Genomic DNA, 23,788 nt, shown 5'->3' with positions numbered 1-23,788 from the left:
GCAAGTCAATTTGCTTAGTTTTCATATGTTTAACACTATGTTGATGGTTTAAATCCCATGCCTTCTTCATTAATCGCAAAGCGCCTACATTACCCATGATGCAAGTCAACTGCCGACAGTTCCGTGGTCATTCCCGGTGTGTTTTCACTGTGAAACTGGACTTCAGACGGTTAAATAAAACTCAGCTGTCGGCCAACCTGCAGTTGAAAAGCTGGATTCACGCAGATTCACAGCAGCTCTGTTTTAGAGCTGAGCACTGAGACCAGTTTAACACCAGGATAAACCAGCGGACGAGACCACAAACCTGAAGACTCCAGCTCAGAGGTCAGACTTTCACTCTGCTCCACCAGTAAACATGTTATTTAACTCATAATTATACCAGTGAAGTGCTGAAGTGAAGTATGAATATCTAAAACTTGAGTTAATGTTCTTTCTTTCCACTATTTAATTTTTATAGATTAGACCTGCAACAGTTAACCCCGTTTATTTGCTAATCGATTGATAAATTTTAGCAACGAATTATCTGATTTCAGCTGTTTAAAAGGCAGATATTTTCTGATCTCATTACACCATGACAGTAAACTGAATATCTTTGGACTTAATAGGACATTTTAGGACGTCATCTTGGGCTTTAAGGAAACACTAACTGACATTTTTCACCGATTTACTTACATTGTATAGACCAAAAACCTAATCGATTAATCTAGAAAAAAATCCAAAGATTAATCTGCAGTTAAAGTAATCGTTATTTGCAGCCCTGTGTATAATTTAGTAAAAGCTATCTTCACGTCAAACATCGGTCTGATTCAAATACCACATATTTATTATAACACACATACGGTATGTGTCAGTACCATCCGCCCAGGGGTGTCTCTGGGATTTAAGGGCACTAGTCCAGACCTCTGTAGGGGGGTCCTCCTTTTTAATGAACTTTTTTGATGCTGTGTTTTTTTATGTTTCATGCACACAGGCACCTTATTTATCCTGAAAAAATTTCTTTTAACTTTAATAAATTGTGATGGTAAAAAATATCAGTATTTGATAGTAGTTAGTTATTGTATAACTTAATTGTTGTTAAGGTAATTTTTGCAAAATTATTTATCTTTTAAAATTGTGGCGATTTAAAAAAAAAAAAAAAAAAATTGGTAATTTTTAAAAACATTTGGCAGTTTTTTTCTCGAAAACTTAAAAAAAATTCTTTAAACTTAAATTAAAAATAGGTATTTTTTTCTTTGATAGTTTTTGGTGTTTTTCCTCTTAGCAAATTGGTGATTTTTAACTATGTTTAGGTATTTATTTTCTTTATTTTTTTTTCCACTTGGCTATGATGACGAGGTTGTCAAGATAAAGGAAGAACTTAACAAACTATCTCCAGCTCCACCAACTACAACAAGAAAATGCTACTTGCATATTAATAATCATCACAAACAGGGTCTGAATTTCTCTGTTAAGTAGAACTTTTGTTTGTAGTAAAGTATTTTTACAGTCTTGTACTGCCTCTTTTACCATTGTAGAAAACCCATTATTATTATTATTATTATTATTATTATTATTATATGAAACTGTTGGGTTAAGGGTTAAGTGTCGAAGATAGGAGATGTCCTTTGAGGTTTTTGGAAAGGTACCACAAGACCAAAGGTATCGTAAAACTTGCTGATAAAGAAACAAACCTGGATTCATGTTGAATTATTTATACTGTCTCTCATGCCAGGAAGCTTTAAAGTACCGCCTGAGAAAGATTAGCGCCGAGTCTCAGTGGAAAGTTCAACACAGTTATAATAAATCTAGTGTACATGAAGTTCTCAGGACTGGAAGGACCAAGAGTAAAAAACACAATAGCAAAAAGTTATTCACAGAAGAATAAGAAGTGCAGGAAAACTCAATAGAAAATTGCTGAACTGAAACTGGTAAAGATTAGAAGAGAATACACATCTGTCCCGTCTTAAAGTTTTGGTTTTATTATATGTCCTATCTGTTTATTTGATTTGTCGGTTCAGTTCAGGATGGACAGAAAACAGTGTTGTTTGAAGCTGTCGGTCCACCCGTCCAGAGGACTCGTGGATGAAAAGTTTGTTGTCCTGGTCCAGAACGTCTGTCCTGGTTCACAGCTGACCGTCCGCGCCCTCCACAAGTGTGAAGACGGGCACAGTTGGGACGCGTTTGGTCACTACATCGCCGACGCCACTGGGACCGTAAACGGTAAGACTTTAGAAACTTTTAGGAAAAATAATTTAGAAGTGGTTGTAGGTGTCGTGATGTTTGAGAATGGCAGAAAACACATTTTGGTAGAAGTAAGGAGTTGAATAGAAAGAAAGTTTTTTGTCCTGGCTTTTATTTTACAGTTTCAGAGGATCCCAGTCTGGGTGGGACTTATTCTGGGGTTGAACCCATGGGTCTACTGTGGAGCCTCAGACCAGTTCCAGGCAGCAAACCTGGGCTCAGGTAGACCAACGATGGTAGAGATATTCAGATGATACCAAAACAATCAGTGTCAGAGCTAACTCTCTCCATCGTCACTCAGGATGAGGAAGATGAACGTCCAGACTCCCATGGAGGTCACAATCTTGGTGTACCAGGGCCACAGGCTAGAGGGCTTCGAGGACGAGGTGCCGCTGGCTGGTGTGGCTGTTGAGCGCTGGTACATGGCGCCTGGCGTCCGCAGGATCCCGGTAACAGAAGACGGACTCACTGCGACCCTCTTTCTGCCCTCAGGTAGGACCAGAGGAGAGTCTGTAGGGAGGTGTCCTGTTGATGAAGCTCACGTGACATTTATGTGACGTGAAATCAAAGTTTACTAACTTCAGTGTTAGAAAGCTGTGACGGTTCGAAAAAAAGAGAGAAAAATGACAGGAAACTTTCAGAAGTTTCTTGGAGAACACAGAAATATACAATTCTGTCAACTGTTTTTGTTGTTTTGACATATTTTAGGACCAGGACCTTTCCCCGGCCTCCTGGACCTGTGGGGGGGTGGAGGAAAGTTGGTGGAGTACCGTGCAGCGCTGCTGGCCTCTAATGGCATCGCCTCTCTGGCCCTCGACTACCTGACACCTAAGGTCACCATAGAAACCCAGAAGATGGTGGACAACGAATACTTTGAGGTAAATCTGATGTCTGTCTAAAGTACTAAAAGTCTAATAACTGTTCCTTCAGAACAAAATAACTCAAAGATTTTGTGAATCTTAATATTATAGCCACACTTGTGAAGTAGTTGGCGCTAACACGTTAGCAAAAAGCAACCTACTATGACATCTAACAAAGAGCAACATGATCATCCCATTACAGATGGGCCATAGACTGTTTCTAACGATGGACGACATGACAGTTCCCCCAAAGTAATAATATCATAATGATAATAACTTAATCTATATAGCATCTTTTAAAACAGTTTTTACAGAGTGCTTTGACAGACAAAGAAAAGGAAGAAACTCGGAGAATAAAAAGATGAACATCGACAAACATGCCAAACAGAGAAGGGGCTAAAACAGTCCAGAGGCAAGAACAAAACAAAAGGTCAACAAGAATACAGCAATAAAAGAAATAAGATCTTAAGTGGCAGTAAAAGAACTGAATTAATACATCTGAGAAAATTAAAAAAATAAAAGCAACAGAGGACAATAAAAATAATTTAAGAAGTAGTATAAGAAGATGAAGGTGTAGCCTTTCGGTCTCGATCGCCCCCTGCTGTCCGGCTGCAGGACAGGTCATAAAGCCCGCCCCTCCATGTTAGTGAATGGGACATAGGCCAAACTAAAAACTCAAAATACACGCCAAATAATTTTTTTCCAAACATGCTTTCTGACGCTGAAGGTCCTTCTCATCACCCTGTGATTGTTTTTATGATAAGTTTGGTTTTAATGAGTGATTAAATTATAAAAAAGGTGATTTTCTGCCATGATTGACAGCTGTGACAGCCAATCTGTGCGCTTGCATTAAATGGGGCTGCTTGAGATTGTTTGGACAAGTTTTGGTGGGAACTCAGATATTGCTCCTGCTCATATACAGTCTGTGCACCTTATGAATATAACGTTCACTCTTAATAACAGTTTACACAACTTTACCAAGTTTTTACAGTCATCTGAGGCCCAGTTTTTGGTCTTTGGAACTGTTCTGATGCCAAAACAAAAGTTTCAACAGTTTCTGAACCAAAATGTGTATCTTCAGATCCAAGGACTCAAAAAAATATAGAATGTAACACAAAAATAAACTCTGTGTAACTTCAAATATTAATATATATGTTGCCCTCTATGTCCCAAAATACTATAAGAACAGAAAATACAAAGACACGGCGTGCTCATGAACCTGCTTCCTGGTAATGATAATATATTTTGGGTGTGAAACAGAGTCACACTGTATCAGGTTCATTTTGCGTTATGCAGGTTAAAGGTTACCTCTGCGGACTCCAGCATGTGTGTCTGTTATCTGTGTGTTTATGTGTCAATAAAACCAGAAGTTCATTCACCTTTACAGACTACATAGAGCTTTGGCTCTAACTTCAATTCTTTAGAAGATTAATATAACTTTATGTCATTTTTCATAACATGAAACATAATTTTTCTAACGTCAGATTATAGTAAAAATGTCACAGAGCTTGACCCTCCGAGGTCTTCGATTTTTAACCTTAAATTGATTAAAATCAAAGACCTCAGAGTGTCAATTTTAGTAATATCATTATTATTATTATTATTATTATTTTTATTTTATTTTAAAGATTGACCTCAATGGTGAAATTTAATCATAACTTTTGGGTCAGGCAGCAGGAGGTTTGATTGGTTGGAGGCAGGAGAAGTTTTTAACTTTATCTCTAAACAAAGAGAGTCATTGTGGTCCAAAAAATCCAACAACAACAAATAACATTTCTGTCAACACTTATAATGACTGCAGAAGGCCTACAGAGTCCTGGAGCAGCATCCTCAGATCCTCGGCAGCAGGATCGCCATGTTGGGTCTTTCCCTCGGCACCAGTTTCACCCTAAAAATGGCTGTTTACTCCAAAGTTATGAAGGTAAGACAGTTAAAGCTGGAAGTTACTTGGGGGTCACTTTTGCAGAATGAAAGGAGGTCGGGGGGCAGTTTCTACGGTTTTAGAACATTTTTAAGATTTTAGGGCATTTCTTGGATTTTAGTAAGTTTTTAGAATTTGAGGATGTTTCTGGGATTTTAGTACTGTTCTCAGATTTTAGGATGTTTCTATGGTAGCAAGTATGTCGAATTTCAGGACATTTTAAGAATTTTAGGATATTTTGAGGATTATTGTACGCATCTTTTAGGATGTTTCAATGATTTTATGACATTTTTAGGATTTTAGTTGTCTGCATTTGCACAGATTAGGCAACATCAACTAATTACTCTTATTTGCCTTTTGATCATGAGGCTTTTTTGTGGCTGGTGAGTGTGACAGACTGCAGTCTGACTTCCCACTGCTGAGCTGAAATGGGTTTAACTGGTTTAGCATTCAGACCTGCAACTAGTTTGAAAATACATTGCTTTACTTTGGGTTTAGAGCTGCTGTTTGAACAAAGCAGCGTGTGATGAGGCCAAAAACTGATTAGTTAAAGATTGTTCATTAACTGATTACAAAAAAAGAACCCTGTTTGAGAATCATGATCAATAACTGTCAATTAATGCCCGACAGAGCTCAGCCGTGTCTGTGTCGGTATGAGTTTGTTTGGACTGGCAGCGGCTCTGTGTGCTTATCTGGCAGAAGATGAATTGACCATCTGCTGGAGGAGAGTTTGCTGATTGACTGCGGGTATTGCTGAACTGGCGATGTTTCGATGCTACTTGGTACTGGGTTTTCCAGCCCTAATCTCCAGTCAAACAATGATTGTATCCTGTTTCGTCCCAGCTCCTGGCCGGAACAGCAAACTTTGTGTTGCTCTTATCTCTGGAGCCTCTCTCCTCCAACAAACGCTCAGTTCAACCTCTGCCCATTCAGCAGGAGTTAAATGTTGGGACATACAAAGCCAACATACAAGAACTAGCGGCGATGAAGCCCCCTGCTACGTCGACTCACATCGCCCTGTCTTGGCCAAATAGTTGCATAGGAGCACAAAAACAAACACCAACAAGCAGATATGTTCTGCACCTGCGTGAGAGGAAATACCCCTTCGTACCAGCAGACAACGGTCATCTGTAATAGTTGTTCAAAACAGGAAACTGGAAAACCGTCATGCCGTTAGTTAGCCAGTTAGCATAATAACAATACAATTCGGTGTTAAAAGAACATAAAATATTTATTGTGCACCAGTGAACAACAACACAACCCATCAGAAAGGTTTCAACTGTTAAAGGAAAACAATTTTTCCTCATATAACAAATTTGTTTTTGACCTTAACTGCCGATTCAACATGCTGAATTGGCCAAATAAGCTGATGATGACATTAATAACGGTTAGATAACATCCGCTGCGTGATGCTAACAGTCAGGCCTGTCAATGTGTGTGTGCGCAGCTTGACCGACTCTCCCCAGCTGTACCCGACGCAGAGCTCACTCTCCCACAGCAGCTACAGCCCATACAGTCCATAGCGTGGTGTGGGCCGACATATTTGTCAGAGTTGGCACTTCAGGGTGCTGGGATGCCTCCAAAACATTCAAAACATGGATATACTACAAGCTACTTTATAATGGGTGTATAATGAAGTACTGTGTTGGTATCATTGGTATCCGTATTGTAATCTTTTAAACAATAACAAGCCTGGTGTGTGTGTGTGTGTGTGTGTGTGTGTGTGTGTGTGTGGTCTCTCAGCTCAGGTGTGCGGTTTGTATCAGTGGGAGTCATGTGCAGCCAGTTGAGGGAGCTGTAAAAGAAATACTGGGTTACTTTGAAAAGTAAGTGGATTTATCTGCAGTTACTTGAAGATTTGTGTTCACTTACTATACCACTGATCACAATGAACCCGGAAATTTTAATAACCCAAAAATCGGTCCTAATACCACCCTCTGGACAAAGTTTTCAGTTTGTTTTTTTTTGTCTGTCTAATCAGAAACTATGCGAAGACTCAATTTAGCCAGGACAAGGAAATGATCTGTCGAGGTCTGCTGCTGCCCATCCCCACGGACCCCTCACTCAAAGTGGACGTTAGTAACACCGAACAGAATATCTCCTCATCTTCTGTTTTGTAAGAGTGTTTTTTTTGGTCTCAATAGCAAGTCTCTATTTTTCTTTTGAGTATTTTTTATATGAAAATACAATATTTCCCAGCAAGAACTAAGCTACCAGGGTGCCTCATAATTTTTTTATGCCTCTGTGCTGGAAAAAGCTGTGGCCGTTGGCTTTATGTTTTCAGGTTGTCCTTCTGTTCATCCCATTCTGCCTCAGGGAATTTCTTCAAATTTGGCACAAACGTCCACTTTTACTCAAGGATGACCTGATTAGAATATGATGGTCAAAAGTCAAAAGTGTCTGTGATCCTGTCCATCACTTTCTCGCGAACGCTTTGAATAAATTTCTTCAAATTTGGCACAAACAAACTGATTCGAAATAGGTGCTCAAATGTCAAAGGTTAAGGTTATTTTAACCTTTCTCACAGACATGGATGTAAACTGTAAGTGCAGCTTGACTGGTTCGCAGAGGCATACATCCGTGAGCTGGTAGTTTAGTTTAGTTTAGTTTAGTTTTGTTTTGTTTTGTTTTGTTTTGTTTTGTTTTGTTTTGTTTTGTTTTGTTTTGTTTTGTTTTATTTTATATTTATTAATTTGTATTTTTTATTTATTTTTGTTATTTTATTTTTTGTTTCTTTGTGGTATTTGCAAGAAACAAACAAGTTGAATATGTTTTTTTTGTAGCCCTTCTGCTGAATTTAGTTGACGCATAAATACTACTATAAAGCTGCAGTTGGTAATAAAAGCTGAAACGCTGCTGCCGTTTGTCTCTGAACAGGTGGGAAAACTCCAGTGTCCTTTGCTGCTGGTTGTAGGAGAAGATGATCAGAACTGGCCGGCCCATGAGTCTGCAATAGATGTGAGTTTACTGACATGACAACATCCTGTGTGAATCACAAGCTTGCTCCAGATGTTTGAATTCGCAGGATGACAAAGCTCTACTGATTGCTGCGAGGAAACAGAATGGTTACTGTGACATATGGCATTACAACATGGCCAGATAAATAACAAAATTAGACACTAAAAGTAAATTCACTTAAAAGATAGAGTAATAATGAAAAAACACTGTGAAATAATTAATCAGCGTATTAAAACTTAACTGTTTTCACATAGTGAATAGTTATTGTAATACTGTCTCAGATGGATTTTATGTCAAAAACCAAGGAAAACATAAAGGGATATCATAATGAATTGAGCAAACTGTTTTCTGATTTCACGCAATTACACACACAAAGAACTCAACAAAATATATTGTTTTCTTCCAGGATGGAAACAATGCTGGTGTGTTATTTACATGATCATCCTTTTTTTCACAGACCAACAAGGTCAGGCATAAAACCTAAAACTATATACAACCAAAGATAACAAATGAATCACCTCCATCATCAATATTTGATTTTAAAAAAGGAGACAAGTATCATATCGTATCGTATTGTAAAAACAACGTTTTCACTGCGGTCAAAATCACTCAGCCTGTATTTCCCATCATGCTTGATCTGGACTGAGTAGTTTTTAGTTTGCAGTGAAGTTTGCTGTTTTATGTTCATACACGCAAATGCCAGTTTTTGTCAGTTTATAAAATGTCTGTTCAGAACATGGTGGTTTATGCTGATTGATGTCATTTTTGTGTTAGTTTATAGTTCACACCATCAGTGAGTTGGCTGTTATTTTCACTCAGTCAGCTGTATTTTGACCTGGGAAGTTTCAGCTTTCAGTGTTGTGATGCAAATGTTCGTTGATAGTGTTTAAAAATGCCCCTTTTCCCCTGTCTGAAATAGTACATGAATCATATGATTTCTTCAAGAACAGGGATTAAAAAATGAGTACTTTTGTTAGTGATGACGAAGCTGTGCTGTGGTCATGAAAATTATGTGGACCAATCAGATTGCTTTGTCAGAACTACTTGTTTTGTGATTAGTGTTTTTTTTTTTTTTAGATGAAGGAGATGATGGAGCGGGCGGGGAACAGCCACCTGCTGACTGTCCTGTCGTACCTGAACGCTGGTCACCTGATCGAGCCTCCCTTCACTCCGTTTGCTCGAGCCAGCACCTTCAGATCAGTTGGCTCTCGTGAAAAACGTGGGTTCAATATTTATACTGGCAATCTGAATCTCTGAGTGATCTGAAGTGAAGGTGCGGAAATCAGGACTTTGGTTTTGATGTCAGTGTTTCCTGTTGTCTTTGCAGTGATGGCTCTGTGGGGCGGAGAGATTATTGCACATTCTCGCGCTCAGGAAGACGCCTGGAGGAAGATACTGGTCTTTCTGAGGGAGAATTTGTACAGCGGTGCAAAACCCAGTGCAGATTCATTTTCCCACCTGTAACCATGGCGACAATTGATAATTATGGAGTCGCAAAGTGGGAAGAGATACTCGGGCACCCCTGGTTCAGGAAGTAAAAGTCAATCAGTCATCCATCAATCAATCAATTAATTTAGTCCTGATTTGCATCTTCTTACATTTTTTAGATTATTTTTAGGCACTTTAGCCTTTATTAGATAGGACAGATTATTAGTGTGAAATGGTAGAAAGAGAGGGGACAACATGCAGCAAAGGGCATCAAGCGGGAGTCAAACCAGAGGCCGCAGCGGTAAGGACACTGCCTTCATGAAGTTGCTTCTGCTGTTTTACAAATTGAATCTACAACAGACTGAATTCATTGACGTCATCATTCGGTGGCGTCAGTCGTGGTGTCAGGGATCGTGCTCCGAAGTGTATTACAATATTCATCATAGTTTGTTAACGTATCTCGACCTCAGAAAGACCTCTGTGGGGTCGTTCCTCCTGAGCACAGAAGGACAGCATCATACATTACCACTGTCACTCCAGGGGAATATCACGCCTTTCGCTCGCCGTTCTGTGTATAATGTCTAAAAGGGGAGATGGTTGTCTGACTTCTGAGCCGGGACAGGAGGTATTAATAGGGCTATAACAACGTCTGCGTAGAATGTAAAGTCAAAAAGACGTGAACGTGGGCGGGTGTGACGTCTTGCGACATGTTATGTGTGTGACCCACTGCGGGAGATTTAAAAAGCAGCTGTTAACATGGCGGCAAATTCAAAGAAAAAGAAAAGCAGCTGTAAATGTCCTCAAACTGGGAGCCCTTTAATCTCTGAGCAGAGGAGGAGATCAAGCGGCATGTAACAGAGACGATAAATGATTGTGATTGACATGTTTTTCCTTTGTTATTGTTTAGAAAGCACTGCAGACTCATATGTTTTAAGTCACAGACACTAGAGGCGGACACTTGTGTGTTAAACATCATGCCTGTCATGCATCTTTTGATCACGGGATGCTGCAGTTCAGTGCATAATCAAATCGCTACCATTTAGTTCAGCACAAAAATGCAGGGACAGTAAAAAGGGACTTTGTTGCTGCCCAAAAGTGCGATCTTTGTGTAAAAGTGCAAAGAACACACCTCCTCTCCTTCTCTCACCACACTTCTCCGCTCTGTCATATCGGCATGTAGAAAAAAAGCCTCCTGGCTGAATGATGCTAAACTGGTGCAGATTTGAGGTTGGCAAAAAGAGAGTTTAAAGATTGGTGAGTTGATCCTGATGAGGGACTCGTAGCTGCATGCCTCCAACGTCACCTTATTTCTGATCCAGACGTTCTGGAGGTTTTTCCTGTGAGATGAATTATCCACAGAGGCTTCCTCTCCAAAAGAAGTGGGGTTCGCAATTTAAACTGGTAAATAAAACTGAATAAGCACTTTCACGTTACAAATCAGAGTGTCTCTGAAGCTATTTTGCATGTTGGAGACAGTCTGCAGGCTGAGCAGCTGCTCATCTCTTGTCACCATTTTCTTCAATAACATAAGATCCAAAAATTTGGGAGGTTTTTATGGGAGCAGAATTATCTGCAGAGGTCTCTTTCTTGCCAAAACAAGGGGGCCGTGTGATTTGAATTTGTAAAAACACAGATTAAAGCACTGTCAAGCTAAAAAATGTCTGTTTTTTGAACACTCTTGGTGCAAGATGCTGCTTACTACTTTGACTGATGCAAAAATGCAAATGTCCCTATCTGAAGCCAGTGTTTGGTGAAATCCTGCACACTGGACCTTTTAAAAGGCATTCAAATGACAGAATGGATTTTCTAAAATGTCTGAATGTTCCTTTAAGAAACTAAAAGGCGGCTCAGCTACACGATTGACAAACCTGAGACATGTTTTGCACTCGGGTGGGTAACAGCTGCCCCCCCACCTCTTCATTGTGAGGGGCATGTGGGTACGACTGGAGGCATGAGACTTTGTTTTCTATCAGCATCGTGTACATCTGTGTTGATTTATTATTTTATTCATTTTATTTTTGGTTATTTATGTACTTAAACATTGATTATTTTTAGGAATTACTATTGTGTTATTGATTCCTTCACCACTCTACTTGTTTCATACACACACACACACACACACACACACATATATATATATGTATGTCACTAGTACAATTTGGTTAATTAGGTCAACAACCACCATTTTGTCATCCTCTTTTGCACTAGATAAGCAATGATGCTCATACTTCCACAGATTATTTCTGTTGTTGATGCACTTTTTATTCATTTTAAATTTAAAAATAAAATGAAAATGGACTTTTCTTAACTGGCCTCAACTTTTTGGTGATTTAACTTAAAACATCATATTTCAATAACTCTTTCGATGACTTGTGTGCAAAAAAAACAGACCACAATTTATAACGTAGAAAAAAAAGCTTAAAAAAGTATATTATTGCCCTCTGAAAAGTGGCATGAAATGAAAACACTTAAGTAAAGGACAAGTATTTCAAATTTGTACAGTAAAGTACAGTACTTGAGCAAATATACTTATGGTAGTTAAATGCCACCACAGCTTATAGGCTTCTGTCACCTTCTGTACTTAAATACATTTTATATGATATAATTACTTTTGATTCCGCCCGATGACAGCTGGGATTGGCTCCAGCCCCCCCGCGACCCTTACGAGGACAAGCGGTTACAGAAAATGACTGACTGACTAATTACTTTTGATACTTACGTTTAGTAAATATCAACTTTTACTCAAGTAACAAAGGCTTTTAACTTCCACCAAAATGATTTTATGTTAAGATATCTGTAGTTTTACTCAAGAATGGCTTTCAGGTACGTCATCTTCTACTGCCTACATTGCCCATGGTGCATCTCGGCCGCAGGCAGTTTTGCAGGGGCTTCCGGTACGTTTTGGGTTTACATCCATGGTTTAAAGTAGAGGGAGAGCAGAGACGAGGAGCAGGCCACAGCGGCCTGGTACTCATATGTGTATTAAGTTATTTATTCTTAAACATGTAAGCTTAAATCCCAACCTTGAAGCTTAAAGAAATCCTTAATTTTCATCACGTAATTTGTTTTACTAGGACGAACAAGACATGTAAACCGTGGAGTTTCGGGGAGTCGGCGGCGCCATCTTGTGTCGGGAGTGGGGACCCTGATGTTGGTGGACTCGATGTCCACACAGTGAGACTGAACTTCGGACGGTTAAGGAAAGCTCAGCCGTCGGCATTTGAAGAGTTTGACTCACACGGATTTAGTGGCAGCTTTATTTTAATGCACTGGGATCAGTTCAACACCTGGAGAAAAACCAGCTGACGAGACGACAAACCTGAAGACACCTTCAGAGGTCAGCTCTCACTCTGCCCGGACAGTAAACACGCGATTTAACCCATAATCATGCCAATACAACACTGAAGTCAAGTGCGACTACTTCAGATTTGTACTAGAGTAAAGTAGCTGAGTAAATGTTTAACGGAATCACTTTTGTTACTGGTTAAATGTTGAGACTGTCACTGTTAGAGGAGATTACTGATTTATGAAACACTGAGATTTCCAGAGGTCAGTGAAGTGAACATACAGTGGTGGGTAAAGTACCTGAAAGCCACACTGCAGTCAAAGTACAGATATAACAGAAAATGACTTTGGTAGAAGTTAAAGCAGCAATACTCAATTTAAAGCAAATCTGGCCCCTGACTCGGAGCTCGGTGACCCCCCTTCCCCAACCATTTTTCAATTAACAATAAAACATAAAGTGGGTATTGTTTTTGTACTTTTAGTATACATAAGGTGAAGTGAATAAAACAGCATCACAATAGACCTTGTTCATCAAAAAAGTGCCGGATGATTCCCTGCAGACCCTGACAGAGGTCCTGTCAAAGCACTTACTGTCCTAAAATCCGCTCTCATTGTCCACCGGTGTCTCCGCCGGTCTCCGCTCTGCCGGTCTCCGCTCCACCGGTGCCTTTGCTGGTGTTCGCTCCGCTCTCATTCTCCGCCATTTTCTCCGCCGGTGTCTGCTCCACCAGCGTCTCCGCCAGTGTCCACGCCGCTTCGTGTCTCAGAATGACCGCACCGCGCCGCTCCCATTCTCTGCCGGTGTCCGCTCCCCCATCATTTTCTACCGATGTCCGCTCCTATCACATTGTCCAAAAGGTGTCCGCAGCAGGTGTTTGTCTTGTCTGCTGCAGGTTCGTGTTTTTGCGTGTGCTATTGAAATGATCATTATTGTGCATCAGTGGTTTCAATGTGTTTATTGTCACAGACATGAGGAAATAAAAATGTTTGTGTTTTACTCAACCTTTCCTGTTTCTGGTTCAAAATAAAAGCCCTCTGACAATGTTTCTGTTGACAGAATCCCTTCAGTTGTTGGCACAAGGCATTTTTCTGTGAAATATCTGCAGGATTTTGTTGTTGACAGTGCAGTAACTGCATGACTTCATAAATCAGTGGAGTGTGTGGAAGTACAGTAGTTATAACAGTAGGTAGCTCTGCAGCAGTGCTGCAAAAACAAACACTGCCAATGTGGTTACGCACTGCTCACGCATGCAGTGTGGCGCATTCGTAACCTCCAGGGCTCGTGTTTCACACTGCATGCAAAACGTCCTCAGTACAGCGTCTCCAGTACAGCGTCTCAAGTACAAAGGTTATAGGTTGAGGGTCTGTTAAAATCATAGCGCTGATATTTCTAAATACTGTGTTGTACTGTAATACTGTGATCCCACCCTTGCCTAGATGAAGGAGTGACACCTAGAAGAGGGACTCCAGCTGTGTTAATAGAACTAAGGTTAAATAATCGTAACCTTCTGTCTATCTCACACAGGCTTCTGGACTATATGGGTACAGTGGGTCGAGCCTGGTGAATGCACACCTTGTTGCGACATAACATAGACCCAGCCTCACTGATCCTGAGTGAATAAAGGTACACTCTGGTGACTTACCTTATTATTATTACTGTGCAACCCAGTAATAAATCTAGTGTATCTGAAGTCCTCAAGACTAGAAGGACGAAGGATAAAGTACACAATGGCAGGAAGTTAGAGTGACACACTGCAAAAGAATAACAGCAAGAAGCTATAATGACTAACTTGTTAAGCAGTTCAGAAATCGCTGACCTGCTTTAAGCACTACATTTAAAGATTATAGGAGTATACAGATCTGTCCAGTCTGACAGTTTTCATTTCATTATATCTTTTATCTGTTTCTGGTTGTTTTGTCTCTCTGTTCAGTTCAGGATGGACAGAAAACAGTGTTGTGTGAAGCTGTCGGTCCACCCGTCCAGAGGACTTGTGGATGAAAAGTTTGTTCTCCTGGTCCAGAACGTCTGTCCTGGTTCACAGCTGACCGTCCGCGCCCTCCACAAGTGTGAAGACGGACACACCTGGGACGCGTTCGGTCACTACATCGCCAACGCCACTGCGACCGTAAATGGTAAGACTTTAGAAAATTATAGGAAAAAAAATCTAGAAATGTTTGTAGGTGTACTGACATTTGAGAATTGCAGAAAATAAATTTTGGAGTAAGTCAGGAGTTGCATGGAAAGAAATGAGAGATATTTTTTCCTGACTTTTATTTTACAGTTTCAGAGGATCCCAGTCTGGGCGGGACATATTCTGGGGTTGAACCCATGGGTCTACTGTGGAGCCTCAGACCAGTTCCAGGCAGCAAACGTGGGCTCAGGTAGACCAACGAACATAGAGATATTCAGATGATGTCAATCAAAACAATCAGTATCAGAATTAACTCCTTCCCATCGTCCCTCAGGATGAGGAAGATGAATGTCCAGACTCCCATGGTGGTCACAATCTCTGTTTACCAAGGTCATCAGACTGAAGGCTTTGTGGATCAGGTGCCACTAGCCAGTGCGGTGGTGGAGCGCTGGTACATGGCGCCCGGCGTCCGCAGGATCCCGATCACAGAGGACGGACTCACTGCGACCCTCTTCTTGCCCCCAGGTAGGGCCAGAGGTGTCCTCTGGGTGGAGCTCAGGTGACATTTATGTCTCTTAAACAACCATTAACAGTGAAAATCAACCAAGTTCAGCATAAAATAGTTACGACAAGAAACAGTCATAAATGTTTTCCTCTGCTGTAATCCCAGAGAACTTTAGAAATGAATATCGTCATCATGCAAACTGTATAGTGTTTTTTGTTGTTTTGACATATTTTAGGACCGGGCCCTTTCCCCGGCCTCCTGGACCTGTGGGGGGGTGGAGGGAAGTTGGTGGAGTACCGTGCAGCGCTGCTGGCCTCCCACGGCATCGCCTCCTTGGCTCTCGACTACCTTACACCAAAGGTCACCATAGAAACCGGGAAGGCTGTGGGCGATGATTACTTTGAGGTACAACTTTTAAGTGTCTAATTTACAAAAAGTCTCGTCGACGTTCATTAAGAACAGCTCTAATGCTGTAGTCACACTTCACTTTTTGAAGTAGTTGTTGCTAGCATGTTAGCAATCATCGACTTACCAACATGTTGAGCAGACAAAGAGCAACATGATCATCCCATTGCAGTATTTCTGAGTCCACCTGATGAGTATGACATTCATTCTTAATAACAGTTTACCAGTAATTCTGAGGCAAAGTTTTACTATGTTTTTCCAATCCCCTGAGGCCCAGTTTTTGGTCTTTGGAACAGGGGTGATGCTAAAACACAAGTTCAAACAGTTACTGAACTGTCATGTACATTCAGATCCAAGGACTTCAAAGAAAAGAAAAAAATAGTTTGTAAAGCACGAAAATGAAAAAATAAATGTAGGTTCCAACAGTTTCTGAAGCTTAATAAATATCTATAGATCCAAAGACCTAATAATGTACAAAGCAGAAATCCACCATATGAACCTCAAAGGTTCTGTATGTAACCTTTTCCATGTATAAGTCATATTTAATTGCCAAGGGGTAAACAGGTTGTAATGTAACTTAAAAACTGAGACCTTCCCCACTTTTCTCTTGCCTCTAACAGTCTGTGGACCCATTTCTGTGGAAAGCAGAAAATCTAAACGGTGTAGTGTTAGGCCCACTGGCCTCTCTTCAGCTCTGCTACAGCACTAACTGTCTGCAACATGAGCTAATGTTAACTAAGAAATATAGTCTGTTAACGTCAATAAATGACCATACGCACACAACAACAGAGTCCACACACGGGGTGTTTCTGTTAGGTACATTTTGCAGTGGTGGTTGGCGGAGACAGCCTTTACTAAGCACTCTGTAGCAACTTGAATTCAGCCAGAGCAAGACCGAGCCCGAGGGTTGTGATCTCAGACCGCCCTCTAGACTGCTCCAAGTCATGGTGCCATGGTCTTATCTGCTGTCCACTCTTTATGTTGAGAAAATGGTGTCCTAGACACGTGGAGTGAGACGGAGGGCCTTAATACAAGATACAGTATGTGTTACTGAAACTAAACCCAAGACGTCTTTTAAATGCTTTCGTCTTTTGTCTAACATGGCAATGTAAATCAGAGCGTAGTCTAAAAATTAAAGTGTCTGCCTTGAAAAAAGTCATGTAATAATAACATTAATTGCACTGACGTTCCCACTGTGTTTTTTTTAAAGGAGAAAGACTTGGGGTGATAATGAATTGCAACCTGCTTCATGGTTATAATCATTTACTATGGGTGTGACACAGCTCACATTGTGTCAGGTTTAAGTTGAGTTATGTAGGTTAAAGGTCTTTGCTGCAGACACCTGTGTGTGTGTGTGTGTGTGTGTGTGTGTGTGTGTGTGTGTGTGTGTGTGTGTGTGTGTGTGTGTGTTATCTGTATGTTTATGTGTCCAGAGAGATTGCTCCAGAGGTGAAAGCTAACTGGAGGAAGTGTCATTCAGCATATTTGTTGATGTAACTTTATGTATAATCATTTTTTATAACTATTATGATTATTACTAAAGTTTTGGCTTTTCCAATGTCAGATTACTATAGAAATGTTTAACAGGCCCTGATGCTTGTGGGGATTAAATCTTAAAATCAACCATTAACCTCAACAGTGTAATTTCGTCATAATTGTTAATGAGCTCAGGCAACAGCAACAGCTTTGATTAGCTGGAAGCAGGAGAAGCTTTTCACTTAATCTCTAAACACATCACTGTTGTCCACCTGCGTCGAGTTAAGTTAATTTTATTCAGTTTTAATCACTATTGTAAATTTGACCCACAGGGATTTATAATCTGTGCAACATGCAGCACCCTCTGTCCTTACACAAGAGCTGGGCTGATTTCCAGTTTTTCCGGTCAAGTCTGTTGCATGAGCTTTAATCTGTATGGTTAGCTCTGTGGGAATATCAGCTTTACATACTATGGACCAACAAATCACAGTAAAACCTTTTCAATATAACCACTGAGTAGACTGCAGAAGGCCCAAAGAAAAAAAGACTAACTCATAATTTGGAGACTAGAGTTTGGTTGATTTGCAGTTTTGTCGGTGCAGCTGACAGCGTCATGGTGTTAAATCCTACTCATGTTGCATTAGTTATCAGCAACACGATAAACATAATATTAGGACACGGTGTCATTACGGACCACCTGGGAGCAAAAACTGAGTCTGTTAATTTCAAACTGGTTTGAAAAATTTCACACCACCCTGACCCTGTCCTTAGACGCTTGATTAAGACAAGGGAAAAAATCCACAAACAAAAGCCTTTAACAGGAAAAAATGGAAATAAGACAAAGAAAGGATCCTTCTCTCAACACAGATTATTTTTTCAAGATTTAAACAAAACAAAGATAACCTAACTGACAGGAAAGGAGAGAGATAAAGATCAAATGTTTGATCAAATTAAAACAAAAAATCAAGTTTGAGTCACTACAGCTGATCAGAGGCTTTGTGATACAATACAACAGTGAATATCAAATAAAAGGGTGCTGACTGCAAGAAATGAAGACGCAATTACAAATAATTATCCTCCACAATAGTGAGGGCAATCTTGGTTAATGTTTTGAAAATGAAAATCCAGTCTCCGGCTTCCTCCCACAGTCCAAAGACATGCAGGTCAAGTCGATTGGTGACTCTAAATTGCCCTTAGACTGTGAGCGTGTACCTGTCCAGGGTGTACCCGCCTTCCGCCTCGATGACAGCTGCCCCGACCCTTACGAGAACAAGCGGTTACAGAAAATGAATGAATGAATGAATGAAAATCCACTAAAAATCCAACTAAAACAAATTACTCTTTAATCAACAATGATGACTATAGAAAGCCTACAGAGTCCTGGAGCAGCATCCTCAGATCCTCGGCAGCAGGATCGCCATGTTGGGTCTTTCCCTCGGCACCAGTATCACTCTCAGAATGGCCGTTTACTCCAAAGTTATGAAGGTAAGACAGCTGTAGCTGAAAGTCACTTTACTTTTGGTACTATTGGATCCTTCTTGTCCATTAAAATTATGTCTCAGTTGTATTAAAGTGACTCTGTGTGTGTGTGTGTGTGTGTGTGTGTGTGTGTGTGTGCGTGCTTGTGTGCTTGTGTGTGTGATCTCTCAGCTCAGGTGTGCAGTGTGTATCAGTGGGACTCACGCGCAGTGGGTTGGCAAACCTTTAGAGCAAATGATGACTTTCATGTCAGTGTAAGTTGAGTCAAATAAGATATTTGTTCACAAACTCAGCTGCTACTGATCAGAATGACTGTTCGATTTTGACCTGGAGTTTCGAATGTTTTCTTTTTTCTTTTTTTGGTCAAATCAGAAACGCTACGAAGGTTCGCTATGACGAGGAGAAAAATGTGATTATGCGAGATATGATGCTGCCCATTTCGACAGACCCCTCACTGAAAGTAGATGTAAGTACCACCGAACACTTTCTTTTATGCTTCCATATTGCCGATGGCCGGCTTGAATGCATTATGTTTTCAGGTTGTCTTTCTGTCCGTCTGTTTGTCTGTTCCATGCTTGTAACTGCTATATCTGAAGAATACCATGAAGGAATCAGAATGTTTTGGAAAAACACTTTTCTGGCGATTACTCCATGTCATATCTCAGGAACAGAAGTGGAGAAATTAGTTGGATTCTGAATTGATGTGTGTGAAGCATCTTTGTTTGGCATGCAACCGTGAGGCATTATTTCTATTTTTTTTCTTTTTGTGGTTTCTTGAAACATGTAAACATGGTTTCTTGTAGCCTCTCTGCAGAGTTAAGGTGACGTGTAAATACTCAAAGCTGCAGCTGGTGATAAAATCTGAAACTCTGCTGCTTTTTGTCTCTGAACAGGTGGGAAGATTCCAGTGTCCTCTGCTGCTGATTGTGGGTGAGGACGACCAAGACACGCCGGCTTACGAGGCTGCCATCGATGTGAGTTTACTGACATGACGACATCTGTGTTAATAACAAACTTGGTCAATATGTTTTAAGTCACCAAATGACTAAACTTCAGTGTTGGCTGAGACGAAACAGATTAGTTATATGTGAAATAAATATGTGATGTATGTAATTGAACCAACACTTTCTGAAATATTTCATCAACTTATTAAAACTGGGACTGTTTCATTATTATTTTTTATAATAAAAGTTGATTGAAATTATTTTTTATAGAAATAATTGCACTTTTTCTACACCACAAACATAAAGGGCTGTAGTAATTGACAGCACAATTTCTATGCCTTTTTTCCAACTAAAATATTTTAAGATTTTACACAACTTTGCACACAAGAAACAGTTTGCACAGTTTACTGCTGTTACAATGGATCAGTTTTGGAAAAAAAAAAAAAGTCCAGAAAATAGGAAAATGTAAAGGGGATAAGTAGGGAAAACAATCACTGACAAACAGCAGCAGGTGTGGATAAAAAAAATATGCATCTTTAGTCTGTTGGAGCAGAGTCAATTAATGTCAAACAATAATTTTTAGCCACAGCCCACTATGTGAGATTTCCATGACAGTTCATCGTCCATTAACTTCAATAAAGATGAGATCAGATAGACTTAAATTTTCAACCTTAGTGTGAATTTGTCCTATGTTTCTGAGTGCAGAAAAGGTGCATGCATGTACACATAACACAAAAACTATCAAAAACATAAAAATATGTGATAAATATAAGATTAGGTGTTTTACTTTGTGTTTGTATGTGGACCAATCAGATTGCTGTGTCAGAACTACTTGTTTTGTAATTCCTGTTTTTTTTAGATGAAGGAGATGATGGAGCGGGCGGGGAACAGCCACCTGTTGACCATCCTGTCGTACCCGGACGCAGGTCACCTGATCGAGCCTCCGTTCACGCCGTTTGCTCGAGCCAGCACCTTCAGAGAAGTCCAGTCACACCAGAAAAGTGAGTTCACCTTCAATCCTCAGCTGAATCTCTGAATCATTCTAAGTTAAGGTGCCGAAATCAGGACTTTAATTTTTTTTTTGCAGTGATGGTTCTGTGGGGCGGAGAGACGGTGGCACATTCTCGCGCTCAGGAAGACTCCTGGAGGAAGACACTGGTCTTTCTGAGGGAGCATCTGTACGGCGGCGCAAAGCCTGGTGCAGCTCTACTTTCCCGCCTGTAACCATGGCGACAACTGATGGTTATAAAGTCGTGAAGCTAATTTAGTGTCCCCCTGGTCCAGGAAGTAAAAGTTGACTTTTCTTCATAAATAATGTAATGTGACTCACAGTTGAGTACGGTTTTAATGGAATTTTCTTGATTAAATCATCAGAACCAACGAATTATAACTGTATTTAAAAAATATCTGGTAATAACGATAATAATAATGATAATAATAATAATAATATAGAAAAGTCAACTTAATTTTAGTTAAAGACGAAAAATACTGAGGTGATTCAAAGTGCTTAAAATTGGCAGTGAGAAGTAATTAAAAGCTCAGTAAAATCAATTAAGATAAAATGAGATTTTTAAAAAACTGAATGAAATTAAATAAAGGACGGATGGAATTGACTGGAAATGCAGTTATAGTTCTCAAAATGCATAACATAAAGCTAGAGATTACAAAGAGCTCCACAATGGAAAAAAATGAAAAAGTAAGAGGCACAGCATATAGTATATGTATTTCATAAATACATAAACCCACCTACTTAAAAAGGTACTGTAAATTCACACATGCAGACAAATTTACCCAATTGGCACAGGATTTAAAAAGGCTGTTTGATTACAAAAAAACTCAGAAAGTGATTTTAAAGAAAATATTGATGTCTGAATTTGTGGAGCAGTTTGTTCCACTAACGAGGTAATCTAATAACAAAAACTCATAATGGTAACCACCGAAATGTTCCCCCCTGACGTCAGACTGTGCGTGTTAATAAGAGCAAAGTGACACTTATGCTGACTTTATAGATAGCTGCCTGCCAAGCAGCCAGGTCAAGGTTTTGAAATGTAAACATCAGTAAACTTTAAGGAAAGATGAGGAAGAAATGGGCACAAACTGAACTAGGATCCTGCTAGTCATCGTACAGGAGATGGAAAATAAACTGCACGACCTCCATGCGGCGCCAGTTTCTAAAAGGATATCAGGGACTGTAATGTTCTTCCATTCACCAAAACTTGGCTGAATCCTGGATGACGCCGTTCAACCAAGTGACTCTTCTTCTATTTGCCGATCTGACGGAGCAGAGAACTTGTGAGAGCAGGTGTGTGCTTCACGGTGACTGGTGGACTGGTGTGTTTATGGGAATGTGAGGTGCTGTCCTGTTCCTGCTTTGGATCGCTGCTCTACGGCAGCTGCGGTGCAGCGCTGTCCTGTCAGGAAGAGCGACCATGCAGGTGTTTTGTTGAGGTCGAGATGTGTGGACAGTGAAATCATTCCACAAGCAGAAATCATGAATTACCAGAACCATCTGGAAACTTGGACCATTACAAAGCAACAGCTAATGATGTGAGAAAATGCAAAAAGGACTAAATTACACAACACAAGATTTTCACTTGAGTTTACTTTATATAATTCTGTGTGACCAATAAATGATTAATTGACTGATTTAGTTTGGCACCATGAAGTGCTTTAAGAGTGATAAAATCTTGATTCTGTGATAAATTGGTATTCAGTGCAAAGACTTTAAGAGAAATATGACCTTTTCTGAAGCTGCTGCATTCTGTAAATTGATTTTATTTCGGTCTAGAAGAATAAGAATTACTTTATTAATAATTATTATGCCATTTACACTTTACAAGTGTGACAGACTACATCAACAGTTGAGTTTAAGTGTGGCAGAAGCTCAAGAAACGTATACCTTGCAATCTGAAGAGGTGGGTGCACCGATTATTTTTCTCCTTGCAAGATTTGGGTGTGGTGTTGACTGAATCTGAAATTTTGGTGACTTGATGGTGCCATCTTGTGTCCAAACAGTGTTGTCACTGTGGGAGGAGACTGAAGTTTCTAACTGGGAGGATAAACTACTGAGGTTTAAAATAATGTAGGCAATCAGTGTGAACGCCAGACGAAGAAATCTGAGGTCTGCGTCTCTTCTCAATCTGCATGTGATGTAAGTGTTTAAAATTAAGCTATTCATTGAGTTATTATTATTAAGTAATTAAAGAGAAGTTAAGGATGAAATTAAACAAGGGACTTTGAGTTTTTAGAAATGTTTGTCTTCAAATACCTACTCATATATTGCAAATGAACGAATTGTCCTTATTTTTGCAATCTGATTGATATCGAAGTAGAATTATTACGCAATGCTTTACGTCGGGAGAGGAGTTTCAGATCGTGATTGGATGTGCTCTCATTTCCCGATGAGTATCTGTCAAACGGTACCGTTTTTCATTACAATCAGTCATTTATCTTAATAATATTATGCGGCCGCACATATCCAATCTCACACACGGCCGGCGTGCGCTCACATCTGAACAAAATTTGTGCATCGTGCTACGTTTTCAAAATTAGTATTTCATTGAATTTTCATATACACATCACCGCATTTTAGTACACCAATCAATGATTCCAATAGATAAAAAATAAATAAAATTTTGAAGGAAATATAAATTGAAGATATTCAAAATAATAAAATAAAACAAAATTCCAATAATAAATCAAATTTAAAAAGCATCAAACAGGCTAACATGCCAACATAAAATAAAATAATTAAAACAAAATCAATAATCAAATATCAGTTAGCTAAATAAAAAAAACAACCTCACATTTGCACCATAATCTTATACACAATCATCATAGTAATTCTCAGTCCCATAAAGAAAGTTAATTTTGTGTTCATGGTGTATGCTTCATGTCAATATCAAATGTTCCTGTAGTCAGCAGGATATTAGGCGAGAGGACATATATGTGTTTCAACAGCATTCTGTTGGGGGTGTAAGTGACTACATGTTGAAACAGCCACTGAATGAATAGTTACTTTGTTTAACTTCAAATATGAATAAAACCGAAGTGAGTGAAATATGCCTTACCTTCATGAATGATGTTTTTATATATTTCATTTTCAGCTGCTTCAAAGTGCATTTTCCACCTGTTGGACTGAACCTAAATAAAAAACAGAATTTGTTCAATCCATC

General features: G+C 39.7%; 2 protein-coding genes across 9 annotated transcripts in view; both read left to right on the top strand.

Annotated features, from left to right (window-relative positions):
- The window catches only part of LOC121950559 (peroxisomal succinyl-coenzyme A thioesterase-like), a 36,950-nt gene extending 25,255 nt beyond the window's left edge, over positions 1-11,695 (top strand). The window contains exons 1-11 of one of the 3 annotated variants that reach the window (XM_088079665.1): positions 186-324; positions 2,003-2,199; positions 2,343-2,442; positions 2,522-2,712; positions 2,929-3,098; positions 4,882-5,001; positions 6,745-6,827; positions 6,983-7,076; positions 7,879-7,959; positions 9,037-9,178; positions 9,287-11,695. In XM_088079665.1, coding sequence (XP_087935791.1) covers positions 2,004-2,199; positions 2,343-2,442; positions 2,522-2,712; positions 2,929-3,098; positions 4,882-5,001; positions 6,745-6,827; positions 6,983-7,076; positions 7,879-7,959; positions 9,037-9,178; positions 9,287-9,423 — 1,314 coding nt within the window. In that variant the 5' untranslated portion in view covers positions 186-324; position 2,003 and the 3' untranslated portion in view covers positions 9,424-11,695. Of the gene's footprint in view, positions 1-185; positions 325-1,997; positions 2,200-2,342; positions 2,443-2,521; positions 2,713-2,928; positions 3,099-4,881; positions 5,002-6,744; positions 6,828-6,982; positions 7,077-7,878; positions 7,960-9,036; positions 9,179-9,286 lie in introns of those variants that run through there. The other 2 variants (XM_088079663.1, XM_088079664.1) reach the window with 2 other exon arrangements.
- LOC121950608 (peroxisomal succinyl-coenzyme A thioesterase-like) lies at positions 203-23,673 on the top strand. 6 transcript variants are annotated; one of them, XM_088079660.1, is made up of 13 exons: positions 12,274-12,354; positions 12,462-12,724; positions 14,198-14,296; positions 14,604-14,805; positions 14,955-15,054; positions 15,139-15,329; positions 15,545-15,714; positions 18,556-18,675; positions 18,841-18,923; positions 19,042-19,135; positions 19,563-19,643; positions 20,473-20,614; positions 20,701-23,673. In XM_088079660.1, exons 4-13 carry the CDS (start codon positions 14,610-14,612, stop codon positions 20,835-20,837), a joined length of 1,314 nt encoding a protein of 437 aa, XP_087935786.1. In that variant the 5' UTR covers positions 12,274-12,354; positions 12,462-12,724; positions 14,198-14,296; positions 14,604-14,609; the 3' UTR covers positions 20,838-23,673. The 6 variants fall into 6 exon arrangements, with proteins under 6 accessions (XP_087935788.1, XP_042352591.2, XP_042352590.2 ...); XM_042496657.2 differs by having other exon boundaries at positions 12,271-12,724; positions 14,609-14,805; XM_042496656.2 differs by having other exon boundaries at positions 12,271-12,724.
- The last annotated feature ends 115 nt before the right edge of the window (positions 23,674-23,788 follow it).

Source organism: Plectropomus leopardus, chromosome 7, assembly GCF_026936395.1.
Source record: "Plectropomus leopardus strain MGB_pleo_1.0 chromosome 7, ASM2693639v1, whole genome shotgun sequence".
NCBI classification, from domain to species: domain Eukaryota; kingdom Metazoa; phylum Chordata; class Actinopteri; order Perciformes; family Serranidae; genus Plectropomus; species Plectropomus leopardus.
The sequence above is the reverse complement of the archived record's forward strand: the minus strand, read 5'-3'. Positions and strand labels throughout refer to the sequence as shown.